This window comes from Haplochromis burtoni, unplaced genomic scaffold, assembly GCF_018398535.1.
Source record: "Haplochromis burtoni strain Fernald_Lab_line unplaced genomic scaffold, NCSU_Asbu1 Contig_29, whole genome shotgun sequence".
NCBI classification, from domain to species: Eukaryota; Metazoa; Chordata; class Actinopteri; order Cichliformes; family Cichlidae; genus Haplochromis; species Haplochromis burtoni.
In genome coordinates, this window is record NW_024582390.1 from 2,492,976 (window position 1) to 2,509,329 (window position 16,354).

General features: G+C 36.7%; 3 protein-coding genes across 3 annotated transcripts in view; 1 reads left to right on the plus strand and 2 right to left on the minus strand.

Moving 5' to 3' along the window:
• slc4a10b (solute carrier family 4 member 10b) overlaps nucleotides 1–2,496 on the plus strand; it is a gene marked incomplete in the record, with an annotated part of 37,928 nt that extends 35,432 nt beyond the window's left edge. The window contains 1 exon segment of the mRNA XM_014332367.2: nucleotides 1,752–2,496.
• A 2,339-nt stretch (nucleotides 2,497–4,835) lies between these two features.
• gcgb (glucagon b) lies at nucleotides 4,836–6,786 on the minus strand. Its single transcript, XM_005918215.2, has 4 exons — nucleotides 6,319–6,786; nucleotides 6,106–6,211; nucleotides 5,439–5,594; nucleotides 4,836–5,177 (listed from the first exon to the last, which is right to left on the minus strand). Exons 2-4 carry the CDS (start codon nucleotides 6,198–6,200, stop codon nucleotides 5,066–5,068), a joined length of 363 nt encoding a protein of 120 aa, XP_005918277.1. The 5' UTR covers nucleotides 6,201–6,211; nucleotides 6,319–6,786; the 3' UTR covers nucleotides 4,836–5,065.
• Nucleotides 6,787–6,889: 103 nt separating this feature from the next.
• Nucleotides 6,890–16,304, minus strand: fap (fibroblast activation protein, alpha). The gene is made up of 26 exons (XM_005918214.2): nucleotides 15,684–16,304; nucleotides 15,404–15,488; nucleotides 15,079–15,168; nucleotides 14,872–14,966; nucleotides 14,665–14,739; nucleotides 14,455–14,507; nucleotides 14,251–14,323; nucleotides 13,972–14,095; nucleotides 13,744–13,898; nucleotides 13,502–13,599; nucleotides 13,267–13,396; nucleotides 13,143–13,181; nucleotides 12,958–13,056; nucleotides 12,787–12,857; nucleotides 12,636–12,689; nucleotides 12,428–12,552; nucleotides 12,218–12,262; nucleotides 11,111–11,209; nucleotides 10,729–10,798; nucleotides 10,452–10,646; nucleotides 10,222–10,276; nucleotides 10,031–10,130; nucleotides 7,963–8,021; nucleotides 7,808–7,880; nucleotides 7,557–7,630; nucleotides 6,890–7,360 (listed from the first exon to the last, which is right to left on the minus strand). The coding sequence occupies exons 1-26, from the start codon at nucleotides 15,684–15,686 to the stop codon at nucleotides 7,259–7,261; spliced, it is 2,241 nt and encodes a 746-aa protein (XP_005918276.1). The 5' UTR covers nucleotides 15,687–16,304; the 3' UTR covers nucleotides 6,890–7,258.
• Between the last annotated feature and the right edge of the window lie 50 nt (nucleotides 16,305–16,354).

The window sequence follows — 16,354 nt, forward strand, 5'->3', positions numbered from 1 at the left end:
ATTTTTTTTGTATCGAAAAAATATCGAACCGTGACACCAAAGTATCGAACCGAACCGAACCGTGAATTTTGTGTATCGTTGCACCCCTAATATATATATATATATATATATGCTACAATTATTATTTTAGCATGATGCCATGATACGTTACATTGTATATGCCACATAGATGTTGGCACTCAGGACAGTTTTCATGCAATTACACGTAGAAGAATATTTCTATACATGGCACAGTTTAGATGCTCAAAAGGAACAGGATGAAGTTTAGACTTAATGCTATGATCTCATCCCCCCTTTATAGTAACAGTGATGGCAATACTTTTTATTGCGAATTTTTATTCCAAATTGAAAAATTTAATCATTTATGTTTCAGGATTTTAAGATTTAATACAGTAATTTTGCAAAATATGTTCTCAGGCTTAAAAAAATCAAACAAAAAAAAATTCTCACTCTAATATTTTATTGGACTGCCTTTCACTCTGGCATTGTTTCGATAAGCTCATGCAATTTTACAACATTTATTTCTGTCCAGAGTTGCATTAATTTCTCGCCAAGATGTCATATTGATGATGGAAGTCAGATCGCTGCGTAAAGTCTCCTCTGGCAAATCCCAAATGATTCTCAATGGTGTTAAGGTCTGGACTCTGTGGTGGCCGGTCCATGTGTGAAAATGATGTCTTAAGCTCCCTGAAACACCCTTTCACTCTGGTTGATGAATCCTGGCAGTGTCATCTTAGAATATGCTCAGATAATTAGCTGACCTCACCTAGACCAGATCATAACAATGACCCACAGGCTTTTGTCGTGTACACTAGGGATGATGGGTGCATCACTTTATCCATCTCTCTTTTTACCACATGGCCTTTTTTCATCACTTTTTTATTTCATTCTAGCAAATTGAAGCATTTCTGATGAAGTTTCATGTTAAGTGTTTTTCTTAAGGGTAAATGGGCTGGTTCTTAAATAACATTTGTCTACTCTAATTGAGCACTCTTAGTGCTTTTTATTGCAAGCCTCATTCACCCAATCACACGCACATTTATTCTCACACACAGCCAAACTGATGAATGGATTAGGGACAACTCAGGTTTTAGTAACTCTTCCATGCAGACTGGAGGATCCAGGGATCTCACCATGAACCTCTGGTTAAAAGTCGGCCCACTCCACGTCCTGAGCCATAAATACCTCTAAGAGCTAAATAGCCACAATCCTTTGAAGTTCCTTTACTTTGCATACTTGTATTTTTCATTAATTTTGTCCAAGGTTAACACAATATCATGGCCTGTTGTGGATGATAGAGGGCGCCAGATGTTGTGAATGACAGCTGATTATTTTGTGACAGAAAAACAAACAAAAAAATGTATATGGATCTGGGGCACCTCGGGGCTTTTTTGCAAAAAGACCATCAAGTTAGAAATTTTTTGAGCCTTACATGATTGTAATATGAGCACACTGTGGGCAAAACTGTCATCGCCAAAGACAGCTGATGTTGGTTAGGTACAGTGTTTTTATTTATTTATTTTGTTCTTGTAGCTCCATGAGGCTAGTACCATTTATTTTATCATATTCAAAAGTCAGAAAGGAAATAGGTGAATGACATCACTAACATTCAGATGGATAAATAACACCATGAGTCAGAGAAAAGGAATATACAAAATCACTTTAGGTAAGCCGTCGATTTAAAGATGGTTATGTTTACATATTTACTACTTTTACACATTTTTATATCTTTTCTCTTTGGATTCTGATAGTTACACCGCTCTCAGCTTTTCTCCACAACTACAAATAAAAGCTGGAGAAGATGGAAGTCAGTGTGGACAGCATTACGAGTCTTTGTCATTGTTCCGTCTGTGTTTTCAAATAAATCTACATTGTGTGTTTCATATCATCAATCCTTCAAGTTTAGTTTTGCAGATCTCTGTAAGTAAAAAACTGCTTTATCTGATGTATCCCGGTTATTATGAACTAATAGAACCTGCTATCTAATTTTCTCTTGTTGTTAACATCTAACGCTATATACTGTTTGGATTTATTGAATGTAAACCACAGAAACATACATTTCTGCTGTTTTTGGAATGGGACCATTTTGAATTTTACTTAATGATTTTAATTCTGTGGAACCAAAAGCAATAGCTCTTTGTACCAAAATGGTAATAATTTGTATGAGAAAATATTTAGCTATATTTATATTGTCATTTATTTTATGGTATTTATTTTATATTTGTTTTGTGTTTGCTACAAAATACATGGTAGTCTAACAAAGACGTGTGTGTGTGTGTGTGTGTGCATATTGTTTTTATTGTAAATGTAAACTATACTCAAAGTATCCTGTGTTTAATGGTTGTATAAAGTTATGAATCATGAATTTTAAAGGCATCTAGCCATCTACTGTTGCATTTCAATGAAGAATTGAGGGTTACTCAATTTTTAAAATCAAATAATAGTTTTATGTATAACTTGTCAGTGTGCTACACTAAATAAATTTCTATAAGCATTCTTGTTTATCTTGTCAAAGTCAAACTTACACTCAAATGAAATTTTTTAAGGAAGTCAACAATTCTGTTTCTCTGTTTATCATTTTTGATTTAGCAAAACTTGATGCACTAAACACTGAATAACTGCAAAAGCTTTGAATGAATTTTAGAATTTGAACATTCATAGCATTTTATAATAAGGTCGGTGACTAGAGTTTTCATTTTTCTAGATTTAAATAATTATTTAATTTAATTTTTGAATAAAATTTTATCTGTAATTAGAATGTAATTATATTTACCTACAACTATGGTAGATACACTAGAATTTAAATACCCTAGCAACCACAAATAAACCAGCAGTCTGAGATCCAACTGCTCTATTGGGGTGATTTAGTACCATGAGGTCTTTAAGATAAAATGGGACTTGATCCTTAAAGACCTTGTATGTCATGATAAGGATTTTAAATTTAAATTTGATTCTGGATTTAACAATGAGCCAATCAAGAGAAGCCAATATGGAAAAAATATGCTCACTCTTTCTTCTAATCCCTGGAAGTCTTACATTGCATGTAGCTCATTTTGGCTGAACCTAGTCAGGCCTCATGAGCTAAGACTCAACCACAAGATGCTTGCTGAGCCTCTCCCCAATCTAGGTGAGGTAACTTGGTCTCTTGTTGACTTTTCCATAAAGGTTTTGTAAATTGCACCTAGTCTGGCTGTTCACCTAGGACCAACTTCCCTTGGGAGATCCTATCAGGGGCAAAAATGTCCCAGATTTATATATGCATGCATATAATGGGTTGTACTTGTTGTATTTGTGGGCATATGCTAATATATTCTTGTGATGAATAATATTGTTATATATATCCTATATATCCTCCTGAGGACCAGTCTATTCATTTATGTCCTCTGTAATGGATTTATTTGGTCTGTGCCTTTTGACTTATTTGAGCTACCCTAGTAAGTCCTGATGTATTAAATACAGGGTATCCTGGGCTTTCCATTGATGTCTCATGTGTTTGGGTGGCCTTCTTTAGAGGAAGGAAATCACCAAAAAAGTTCAATGTCAAAACTCTTTTTCCTCGGTTATAGGATATAGTGTACTAATAAAGCATATTATTAACACGTGAGGCAATATTATGGAATAAAATAAAATGTCTGTTTACATACATATATAAAAATATAAACACATTTACACATATATTGATGTGTACTATACATGCATACTGGCACAAACATACTCATATATCCATACATACACGCACTCAAAACTTACATATATATACTATATCTTGATTTAACAAGATGTCAGAGGAGCGATAGATAATATTAGTTTGCTGCACATAATGCTTTCATTTGAAATGGCATTGGCAATTTTACTTATATAACACATTTGATCATTAGTGTTAAATAATGCATTTTATTGTATGCTAACACAACGCTCTTAACAATGAGCTTTACATAGAAGCTACAAATGTAAAAACCAGTGTAGGTTTTCAAGGATAAGGCAGAGATATCCAGTGTCAGTGATGCTGAAAACATTTGCCCGTTTTTAACCTTGACAAATTTTGGCTCACAAGTAAACTTGAATGGGCTGAGGATTACTGTAATCAACAGATGGTTTGATGTGCTACAGATGACAGCTTAGAGAGGTGGCCTATCCCAAAGCGTGTCAAGCTGCTGGCTCATGCAAATTACTGTTTTGTCTCAGTGCCAGGAGGAACTCAAGAGTGTCGACCCAGTCATTTCTCCCAACGAGGTACTTATGTGATTGACATGATTTTCTTTCATTTAGCATAACCATCCTTGGTGTGCAGTCTGCGCATTGCTTGAAAATCCTCCTCCAGTGAACAGCTGACAGGTGACATATCATCATTTTACCTGGTAAAAAATACCACAGCTTATTTCTCCCTCTGGAGTAACGTGTTCATTGATTTTTCTTCTACCTCCATAAACACAAGGATTAAGGGAAGGTGACAGTGGTGCAAACAATCAAATCACATTTTTTTAAGCCAGTGACTATATCACTGGACCAAAATGTTATGTCGTGCTTATATATAACTTATTTACTAGTCAGCGAATATTGATTCAAATGACCACACAGCTTTTGTTCTGTTCTTGATGGCCAATAATGACTGTATCTTTTGTCTAAAGCATGATATTTATATATTCTAGACCTCATGCTAAGACTTGTTAAACCACCTCATTGGATTCAATTATTTAGAAGCCATGGATTGTACATATTTCTTTATTGAAAACTAAATGTATTTTTTTTCTGAATAATAAGAAAAAAGCATTAGACTATTGACAGATGTAATTAATAAACTTGAAGTTCAAACCAATAATGTGATTTTAAAAATGAAAAAAAAAACCCCTGAATAAATCATGTCATGAACGCTTGATCAGACATCTGACACATATCTGACACATTTTAAAATTTCCTTTAGCAATTTAAGGCCAACGGGGCTTCTTGTGAGGGCATTTAACATCTTACCAAGAAAAAAGTCTAGTACAGACTGCAAAACATATAATGGCACAGAGTCAGTGAGAATAGTTGCATTAATTTGGGAAATGGCAAAAGCTGGATCTTTTCAATCTCTTCTCCCTCGGCCAGTCTTCAGCCAGGACACAAACTCCTTGGCTGCCTGGTCTTGCAGGTAGGAACTCACATCGCTGGTGTAAGTGCCGTCTGCATGGCGTCTCCTGTGTGAAGAAGTCACAACAGCTGCATATGTAACTGTGGTGCAACAGACCAAAAACCCCCAAATCCACATGGGTACATTGAACATGACTTGGAATCATTTTGATTTAGGTTAAAATCACAAATAGAAACAAGAGAAGCAATCAACAGAATGAATGCAGTTATATTTAGACTTTAGACTGTCTTTTACAAATTTAAAGGCACAAACTTACAAATTTGTGTCTTTAGAAAACCAAAAAAACCCAAAAAACTGTGACACTCACCCATTCCTTTTTGAGTTCTTCAGCCACTGGACAAAGTCTTGTGCTCTTCTTGTCTCCAGGTATTTGCTGTAGTCGTTGGAAAATGTTCCCTCTGAATGTCTCTTCATGTTTTGGATCTCAATGGGTTCGTTGAGGATGGAGTTTTCAGTCAATAGCCTAAAAAAGTGATGCATTATGAAAGTGAACAGAGCTAATGTACGCTCACCATTGCAATAGCCTGGAGTCCCCTGCTTCTTACAAGTTAACTCTTTATTCTTTATTCTGCATCATTCTTCTCATCTGTCCATGACTACTCATATATACTTCATACTACTCAGAAATCTGGAGTTATATCAATCAATCAATCAATCAATCGATTCATAGAACGATAGATCAATAGATCGATAGATCGATAGATATAGGTATATAATAACAATATAACATTGTTTAGCATTAAATTCAAGCAAAAAACATTAATTTATAATTATTTATTATTAATTAATAAGTGTGCTAATCAAATTTTGATTTAAATTACACTTTATAAATTACACGGGCTATCAACACTGGATCATTTTTTTCATTTTGCCAACAGCTGCTCCATTAATGCAGCACATGAGACTAATAGTAATACTACTACTACTACTACTAATGTCTGAGGCAGTGTAAAATGACTGAAAGTTGGTCTTACATAGAGTGTCGGTCTGTGTCCTGGTCAGGAACCTGCCAGCTGCTTTGAATGATGATCAGGAGCAGGAGTCCGGCTAAAGAATGAGCACTATTCATTGTTTGAGCCTCTGAAAAAATACAAAAAGAAATTTATGGAAAAAGTGACGTTAAAAATCCATTTAATAAAATTTAACAAGATATTCTACATTTAGATTGCGCTGCAAAAACGTCTCACCTGTGGTTCTTTCTGCTGAGCAGAGGGATGGCAGTTTTCTCTTTTTCTCTCTGGCTTCTTAAGCTGTTTCATGGTCCCCTCTTGATCTGCTCAGCGTTTATATAGGGGAGCTGAGGAGCACTCTCCCAGGTGACTTCACCGTCACAGAAACCTTAGCATATCACCTGTTACTTTCAATCCATTAGTCTGCTTCCGCCTTGTTCCCCTGAATATATTTGACTTTGGGTTTTTAAAAAATAACAGCTGGGTGGTGAAATCTGTTGCTTTATTTAGTCCAAATCAAACATGACCTCTACCCTGACAAATAAATCCATGCCCATGTATGTGTTTGATTGAATTCAACAGCTGGCCATTTTGGATATATAATGTTTCCTATTATTCTTGTATATTTTTCACAATTTATATAATTTGTATAATAAAACCTAATTCAAAGCACACATTAATGTTATATATTGTTAGTACTGGGTGTTTTTTATTTTAATCTTAATTTGCATGTTTGAACAGTAAGGAGATCAGTAATAATCTTTTGGCCTATTAAAAGAACCATTTGTAAAGAAAAGCAATGAATCAATTAAATGTTGAAAAAAGTTTATTTGAATATTCTTATAACACAAATGACTCCACTTTGCAACAAATCAGTGCAATGCATTGCAGTTAATGTATGCTATGATAATCATACATACACACGCACGCACACACATACATAACAATTTTTAAACTATAAATGCATGATAGGACTTGTATCTTTGCATATCACATATTTTGCAAAAATTCCACACAACATACGGATGCTCATTTAAATGAGCAATCTAACATTTGTTGCATTAGTTCAACCTGGCTTTCAGAATATTACAATTTAAAAAAAGCACATTAAAAATGCATTAGACAAAGAAACTGTGGTAACAACTGTTGCCTACAAATGCTGTTACATCCTTCACATCTATTTGGGACTAAGGAGGCATTTCTGCAGGAAGTGACTCATGTGCCTGTATATATGATGATAGGCTGATCCACTGAGACTATGGTCCTTGTCGGTGTACCACTGAAAGCAATACCAGAATATGATTAGTGCATAGACTATAAGTCAATTCCAGATAACATCGTGCACATTTTAAATCACACTTATTTTAGATTTAATTTTGCTTATAATAGACCATGTTTTTTTCCCATTTGAAATCTTCATTACATCAACAACATCATTCCCAATATTAGCCTCACTTCCCTAAGCTAATATTTACCATCACCTCGAAGTCCACTTGCGCATCCACCAGAGCTTTGGAGATTTGTGCAGCCTGCTGGAAATGGACATTGTCTACGGGAAAGACAGAGCTTTTACTACGTGACTGAAAGCTCAAGTTTCTATCAAGGCAAACAGAGTCTATTTGTGCATGGCTTACTGTGTTACCTGGAACGCCTCTGAGAAAACGGGCTACCACATGTTCAGGTCTTATCAGAAATAGAAATGACTGAAAGAAATAACAGAACGTACCATCCGCTGTGCCATGGACCAAGAGATATTGAACATTTTTGAAGTTCTTTGCTCTGGAGGTCACTGTGGAGTTCTAGAAAATAAAAGAATTACAACAGTCTCAAGGCAGAAATGTGCCTTTACTTCACCACACAGCTAATCTGAATGATATTTACTTTGTACGAGTCGGAATTCTCAGTTGGCTTGCCCATGTAGCGTTCAGTGTAAACTGCATCTGTGGAAGAAAACTCAGTTAACACCGCAAAAGTGGATATAATGGAAACACAAAAATAAATCATGTGTATTTAACATAGGGAAGGAAAAGTTTAGATTGAATGATTACAAGCTATAGGAAATCTTAAAGATGAACTCCATCAACTTTCAAGGCTGAATGTGTCAAAATTACTAGTGTAGAGTTACAAAGAGGTGTAATCATCAGCCTAGTTTTTATCTCTACTTGAGGCCAGAAGCTCAGGGTTCAATAATAGCAATAAGGATGCACTGTGAGTAATGTAGGTTAACCACAGTTAGGTTTTGGCAGGAAAAACAACACATCTCTCTTATTCTGCTGAATGTACACTGAAATCAATTCAAATGCTGTTACTTTTTTTTGGACTTTTACTGACTTTATATATTTTCATGCCAAATATTTCTTAAGATGATATTTCAGTCTTTAGGTGGGTCAGCTGAATAATCAGAATGATTGCTTTGCATACTGCATCATCTGGTGCATGATGGAGGATGTTGAGAAAGCACTATTCTACAAACATTTTCATTATGACTTCACTAAAGTCGTAATGAAAACAAGATTTTGAATATTCAAGACTTTTGAGTAGCTTCGCAGTGAAAAAAAGGCAGTGACTCACTGCCCAAGGCAGCAATTTTGGATACAGCATCAATATGCCCTTTCTTGCCTTCCCTGTACACATAAGGCAGGTTCTTATATTCAGCATGAAAATATTAATCACACTGAAGATGTGGAGAAAAGTAATGGATTAAACATGACACTAACACTGTTACAATACAGCTTATGTAAAGTGAAGGCCATACAAGAAAATAAGCAGCCTGTAAAATTACACTGACCAGCTACTTTGATAGTTACACCTGTTCAACTGCTCATCAACACAGACGCACAAATAGGCCAATCACTTGCGTTCAACCCAACCACATGCTTTTAGGCATACAGACATTGTTAAGATGACATGCTGATATTGATGGTAAAGGAAAGTGACTTCGAACATGGCATGGTTGTTGATACCATACAGTCTTGTGTGAGTGTTTCAGAAACTGTTGATCTGCTGGGATTTTCCCATAAAGCCACCTCTAGGGTTTATAGAGCACTGTCTAAAAAAGAAAATATCCAGTGAGCAGCAGTTTTTAGGGTAAAAAATGCCTTGTTGATGAAAGAGATCTGATGAGAATCTGCTTTAAAATAGCCACTTGTTACAACAAACATATACAGAAGAGCATTGAATTTACAACACATCAAATCTTGAAGAAGACGGGCTACAGTGGCAGAAGACCACACTGGTTACAAGTTTTGTCAGCTGAGAACAAAAAACTGAGGCTATAATTCACAAAGGCTCAACAAAAGTGGGCAACAGAAGAAAATGCTGCTTGGTCCGGTGTGAGTCATGATTTGTAGTTTGACATTCAGATGGTAGGGTCAGAATTTGACGCAGCATAGTTGGATCCTTCATTGTATCAACAGCTCAGGCGGTAGTGTAATGTGGTGGTAGTGTAATGTGGTGGAAATATTTTCTTGGCATACTTTGGGCCTCTTAGTACCAACTGGGCATCATTTAAATTCCACTGCCTGCCTGAGTATGATTGGTGACCATGTTCACAGTGTACCCATCTTCTGATGGCTGCATCCAGCAGGATAAAGCATTATTTCAGCAGTTGTTAGCAATAGTTCTTTAAAAACTTAACTGAGTTCACTCAGATGCACTCCACAGTCACCAGATCTCAATCCAATAGAGCACCTTTGAGATGTGGTGGCACAGGAGATGCCAACAAATTGCATTATGGATGCCAACAATTTTGCAGCAGCTGTGTGAAGCTGTCCTATCAATACGGACCAAAATCTCTGAGGAATGTTTTCAGCACCTTGTTGAATCTTTGCCACAAAAAAGTGAGGCAGTTTTGAAAGCAAAAGGGAATCCAAGCTACTCTGGCAAGGTGTACCTAATGAAGTGGTGGGTGAGTGTATATATGATAGGCTATGGATGCATGTTCACCCACCATAATAGTCCCACTTGGCTACTGGGGCTACTGCAATTCCACACTTAAAGAGTCCAGTTTCAGCACCCAAGGCCATTGAGGAAACATAACCACCATATGACTGAAGATCAGAACAGATTGCATTAGTAAGAATATGTAAACTGATTATAAAGATAAAGAAAGAGGAAAAAGCAGGATAAAATACAGCTTACCCAGCCCCATATTGCTATTCTGCCTTCATCAATAAATCCCATGTCAATGAATTTCCTGTAACAGGGAGATCAGTTATTATCTGGGGCAAAACACATTTGTTAAACCAGACTACACCAGGCATTTATCTAGATGAAGACTTTTGTATGTATGTAAAAGATTAAATTTCTTCAAACAACAGCTAAAGAACAACACTCATCACAGAGGTGATTGAACGTTTAGACAGACCTACCTCACAGCAGCTATTTGATCTTCCACTTCAAATGTCCCTAGGCGTCTATAGATTGAGTGCATTATTTCATCCCCTTGGTAACCACTTCCCCTTCCATCAAAGCTGGCAATGATGATCTCATGTGAACTGGAGAGGTACGTGCCCCAGTTCAGCTTGAAGCGATAGTTCACACTCTGACTGCACGGACCACCATAACTACACAAGGAGAGCAACACTGTAAATTTACTTCTGTAAACGTTAGTGGTGTCACATGCAATTTGGAATATTGCTCACTCACACATCAATAAGAAGAGGATATTTTTTAGAATTCTTGAAATTGGGTGGTAACATCATTTCATACCAAAGATCTGTTGGCAAAAACACAGGAAATTGTGAAAGAAGATGGAAAATGATGTTTCACATACTAGGACGTCATTACAAAACATCTGGTCAGCACATATAATGGCTGATATACTTACTGACTTACAATCATTAAACAGGCAATACAACCTTAGTTGTAATTCACCGTTGTTTATGCTGAAAATGTTGCTGTTACTAAGAACCATCGTGTGTGCTCATGTGAAAAAGAGCACATTAGACATACATTCAAACACAAAGCAGAGGATTTCCATATGTCTTCAACAGTTTCTGAGATGGATTTTTCAACATGCATTTCTCACCAAATCCTCCAATCTTTAAGGTGCCATGTTTCATTGTTGGCATTTGGAATTCAGACAAACTCTTTTTCAGGTCCTTATTGTCTTGAAGAATGGCAAGCTCTGAAAACAAATAAATAAATAAAGTAGCTGCAATGTTGTGTCCATAAAACAAACGTAAAGGTGCATACTTCAAAGTATTCATCATTGAGGAACCTTAACTTCTCTGAAACATTTTGATTTGCTGTTTATTCTTTTTTCTGGGAGCTTCGTGAATTACCTTCCCTATTTTGCACTTGAGGTGACGCGTTTAGACCACTCTGCGTCTAACTTAATGTAGCAAATGCGTTACAAAATATTCAAAACTCATGCTTCATCAGAGCATTTATGGTGCAATGATTACCACATTCTCTGTACATGCAACAGCTTCCCAAAACTGAGATGAGACACGAACTCACCCTCAGAGTTTTGAAAGCTAGTGTACTCCCAGTTCTGGTCCCAAGCCTCGATAAATGGAAGGATTATGTCAGGAAGGGAATCTGGTGTAAAATCTGTGTCTAATCAAATATGTGGATCCATCTACTGCCATGAATCCTTGGGAAGTAAAAGAGCAGCCAAAAGTACTTGAACTTGGGCCACTATATTCGATCTACTGGCTGTATGAAACCAAAACAGCACCTAGTGCTGGTTTACAGATTTATTGCAGCCTAAAGTTAATGTGAAGTTACATATATGCTTTCAGTGGTACAACGTATCAAATCAAAGGACTTTAAAAATTAGCTTTTCGGCTTTCAGCTTTCAGCTTTTTCAATACCAAATTAACTACTTTTTATAGAACATTTTCAAATGCAGATAAAAACACAGAGATCTTAAATACTTAAAAACTTTCTGGACTATTAAAGCCTCGCTTTTACCTTGAGATCTGATCCCATATCAACTCCATTGGAAGCACAAAATATGAATGGCTTGTATGGACAGAAGGAATAACTACAGCAAGAAAATTCTGCTGGAATATTTACTGGGTTCTTCCTATTTGACCACCTTCAAAAACAGTAGCCTTATCCTGTAATAGTATACCATGTGAGTGCAATGAGTCATTTAACAATGTGTTTGGGTTATATGAATCTGCACCTGAGCCCTTGCTGTCCATGAGTGTGTACAGGGGGAATCCAGGTCCTGGTTCAAGAAAAACAAAACAAAACAGGATACACACAAATAGAAGTGGATTACACATCAAATCGTCTGCATGCCTTCAGCAAGGATTAGTGTTCACAGATGTTCACTACCCCAAATCGGTGAGTTATTGCTTACAGTAAGAGAAAATGTGAATGGGTAACTGACCGTAGCAGTCCATTCGGTAGTAAGAGGCGTCAAAGCTGAAGTAACCTGAGTTGTACTGGCACCTGTCCTTACGCAGGTTGCAGGTGAGACACTGGGGGGCAGAGGGGCTGCTTCCAATCATAACCCTGATGAAAAAAACAACCTATATAATTATCTACATATAGATTTTAACTGGTAAAAAAGAGGACAGATGAGAATAATTCCTTACTTGTAGAGGTTTCTCTGTACAGGTATTCCTCCATGCTCATTACTCACAAAATATCTGTAGAAAGGAATTTCACACACCAGGTCTTTATATTCTTACTTACATTTTTAAGATTTATGCAGTTTCCCCATAAACGTATGGATTCATTACTCACATGGCATCTTTGGTTAATTTGCTTATGTAGATAACTTCCCACTTCCCAGAGGTAACAGGGGTTGCTTTGCCCTTAATTAAAGAGCTTCCTTTAGTAAGTCACTAAAATCTAAACACATGATTGATATGACTGTGCAACACATTCTGCATAAAGAAAACTTGCAACACTTACATCTTTCACATAATGAATGTGTTTGTAGCCATTAGTGTCACTCATCACTTTGTAGAAACTAAGCTTATCTTCAGCAAAGAAAAGAGGCAAGGGCACGTACTAAGGAAAAAACAAAGTAATACGTTATAGTGATACATCAAAGTAAGGTTTTAAAGAACTATATCAGTAATCTTTTGGAAACTTACATGGCCCACCCATCCCGTCTTGCTTGTTTGCTCGAATTTCTATAGATAGTAAAGACATCAGTTGCAGTTAATTAGCAGAGCATGGCCATCAAGACGATTTCCTCAGCAGAGAAGTCACAGCTACCTGTTTTTCTGTCCAGCGACTTCCATCAAAATCATAGATCTGTACAACCACATAATTCTGTCTTCTTGTGAGCCATTGCACTGCAACGCGTATATCTGTAACCCAGGTCACCGAGCACAAGATGTGATCACTGAGTAAATACGACAGAAGGAGAAAAGGTTTTCACATAAGACAGACCATGAAGGCATCGCATTTTCCGGTAAATGATTACACATGTGCTAAATAATATACAGACCCAGAAGAAACAGAAGTGGGCGCAAACACCTGTGTGCGGTGGGATGGGTTTGTGGTATCGACAACAAAAAGTTTCACCTTAGTAAGGGGTGATCCAGCCTATACAAATACAAATATAATATTTGTGATAAATAATTATATATAACAAGAGATCTGACAATTTTTGACAATTTAAAATGATAAATTGATATTGAAGGTTATATTTTGCTCATAATTCCATGTTTGAAAGTTATAGAATCCCACCTTTGGGTATGGAATGGCCACTGTCTGAGGATATTGCTCAGATCCATACCATGAGAACTCCACTTTGTGAACTTCTGTATTATTAAACTCTGCATATGCCAAGAACTTTCCGGTTGAGGACCACCATACTGCCCCATTCGATGCAAACACCTCCTCTGAAATTATTGGAGAAAAATATTAACCCATACAGATGCACACTTTTGAAAAAGAAATAATAATGTCACTAACCCTCATACACCCAGTCAGGGACACCGTTAAGGATCTCATTCTTTTTCCCGTTGTGTGTCAGTTGCACAGCTTCATCAGCACTGACATTGGATTTGAAAAAAATGTTGAAGTCTGAAATGTAGGCCTGAAAAAAAAAAGTGGATTTCAACCATAAACATACAGCTACAAATTTATTGCAACAAAAATAAGCCACAAGTATTATAAATAAATATTTATTCAGATAAACCGAATTGCAACTTATTATTCACTGGAGACAAAAAGTACATGGTGAGCGCTTACATATTTGTTTCCGGTTGGTGCCCAGGTAAAGTACTGCACAACACGTGGAAGATTTGTAGGCGTGACAAAAGTTCTACGATGAAATATGAACACATACAGGCATAATAGTAATGTACCAACTGATGAATAAACATTTTTACAGATGATACATTTGGGGTGGGAACCAAAATTCATTGATAAAACTCACAAAAAACAGCTACTTACGAACTCTCCCTGTCATAGATCGAATATGAGGCATTGAATGAGTGTCTCCATTTCTGTAGGATTTTAACGACAAACACTTTCATTTGCAGGTTTTTCATTAGCAGAATTATAGAAATAATAATAAATAGAAAAATAAAATAAAAAATAATGCTTTTAAAAAAAAATACAAATAAAGATAGAAACGTAACTAGGTGAAATTTAACACCTCACCTTTGTGTAGTTGCTTTCAAAGGCGATGTATTTATAATCACCTGACAGCAAATAATCTGTGGCTTCAACTTGGGCCTGAAATAAAAATGACTGCATGAACTTATGGATGTGTTGCAGAATTCGTATAGGCCTACTAATATACATAGTATTTAACATGCGTGACAGTATATATTAGGAAAATATTTGGTCTAAGTACAAATGTATTACAAAGGTTGAATTGCTCAAATACAGCGACTCCTCCTTTGTTTCAGCATTGTGGAGAAAGACATTCCCGTCTCTTGCTTTATGCAAATACTCCTTATCTGCAGGAACAAGGATAATAGATAAGCTTCCAAGAAGTTTGTATCGAAGGTGGAGATTAATGCTACCAAAAATCAGAAGATATAGCAGAGGTTAAGTGACTGACAGTGATACCTGATATCCAATACAAATTGTAGGCTCTCCATCTAAAGGTGTCATTAAAGTAGTCATCAAGAGAAAAAGGCCTTTTGTTACCACCAGATTCTGAAATGATACACATGGGCTGCATTATTTATTTAACTTGCATGTAACGATACCAACACTCCAAAATATGTGACGACCATTTTTTTTTGCGCATTTACAACTTCGTTGCTTAAATAAAGCAAACAAATAGGAAATGCGCAAACACAGAAAGAAGTCTGCTTTGAAGTAGCATCTGTAGCTGCTTTCTGAAAAGAAAGAAAAGAAAAGCGACTCACGGGCCGAGGCTCTAACTTACTGTTGTAAATAACTGCTGGAATGGTTATTAATGTGATGACGACAGCCGCCCCTATCACCCCCCACATCACCTTGTTACTGCAGCCCTGCGAAAGGTGACACAAAAGTGGCAGCCTATAAAAATCCTCTGAAAGCACACAACAAGATGCTGACGCTGCAGGCTCTCCTTTAGTAACTTATTAGTCCCACGGTGAGCTTCACACTGTCACAGTAAGTAGCCATGCTTTTACACAGATTTTCTTTGTTTCCCCCCCAGTACTGATGGTAAATCGATTACTGACCATGGTCCAGATGAAGTCGCCGTGAAGCTCTTGGTTTTTTAAAATATTCCTCAAAGGCAGCTGGCGTGAAGTTTACAGTCACTTCTTGGAACATGCAGCTTAGTTAACATAACCGTACGCTTGCAAAGGTAACTTTAAACTAATGCAGCCGCATGAGAAAACGGAGCTCCGTCCCGCTTTAGTCGAAGGTTTCCTTCTCTCCTCGCTGCATTTCTGAGACCAGTCGACAGAAATGCCTCCTCGAAGTCTGCTGCCCAACTTTGAAAGAGCGCACAAGTTGCTGGTATTAGGAAGTGGCTTTTTCACTATGGGCGTAAAGTATTCACGCAACAAAACAGGACAGCTGGAAAAGCAGGTTTTTTTTGTGTATCTACATCAATATACTTTAACCATGAAGTGTAAAAAAAATATTTACGTGGCTTTTCACTTAGCGTACACAATGAAGTAACTGTATTTTTTTTTAAATGTTGTTTATTTATTATTTAAATATGAGCATAAAGAGGAAAAATGGGATAAAAATGAGAAGGGCAGTCAGTTTTGTAATACTTTTGGATCAAACAAGCTTCCTGCTTGTGTATCCAGACAATGTGATCTAGCAGGTAATATATATGTTTGCGCAAACAAGCTTAAAAGAGGCTTTTAGGAATAGCAGTGCTGTCTCAATCGTAGTG

Coding starts and splice junctions, on each gene's coding strand:
- fap (XM_005918214.2), bottom strand. Junction 14,324..14,454: donor ATCTATGACAGGGAGAGTTC/GTAAGTAGCTGT, acceptor ATTTCATCGTAG/AACTTTTGTCACGCCTACAA. Junction 10,277..10,451: donor GATCAAATAGCTGCTGTGAG/GTAGGTCTGTCT, acceptor TCCCTGTTACAG/GAAATTCATTGACATGGGAT.
- gcgb (XM_005918215.2), bottom strand. CDS start 6,200: ATGAATAGTGCTCATTCTTTAGCCGGACTCCTGCTCCTGATCATCATT. Junction 5,595..6,105: donor GACACAGACCGACACTCTAT/GTAAGACCAACT, acceptor TCACTTTTTTAG/GCTATTGACTGAAAACTCCA. Junction 5,178..5,438: donor AAGAACTCAAAAAGGAATGG/GTGAGTGTCACA, acceptor TTCTTCACACAG/GAGACGCCATGCAGACGGCA.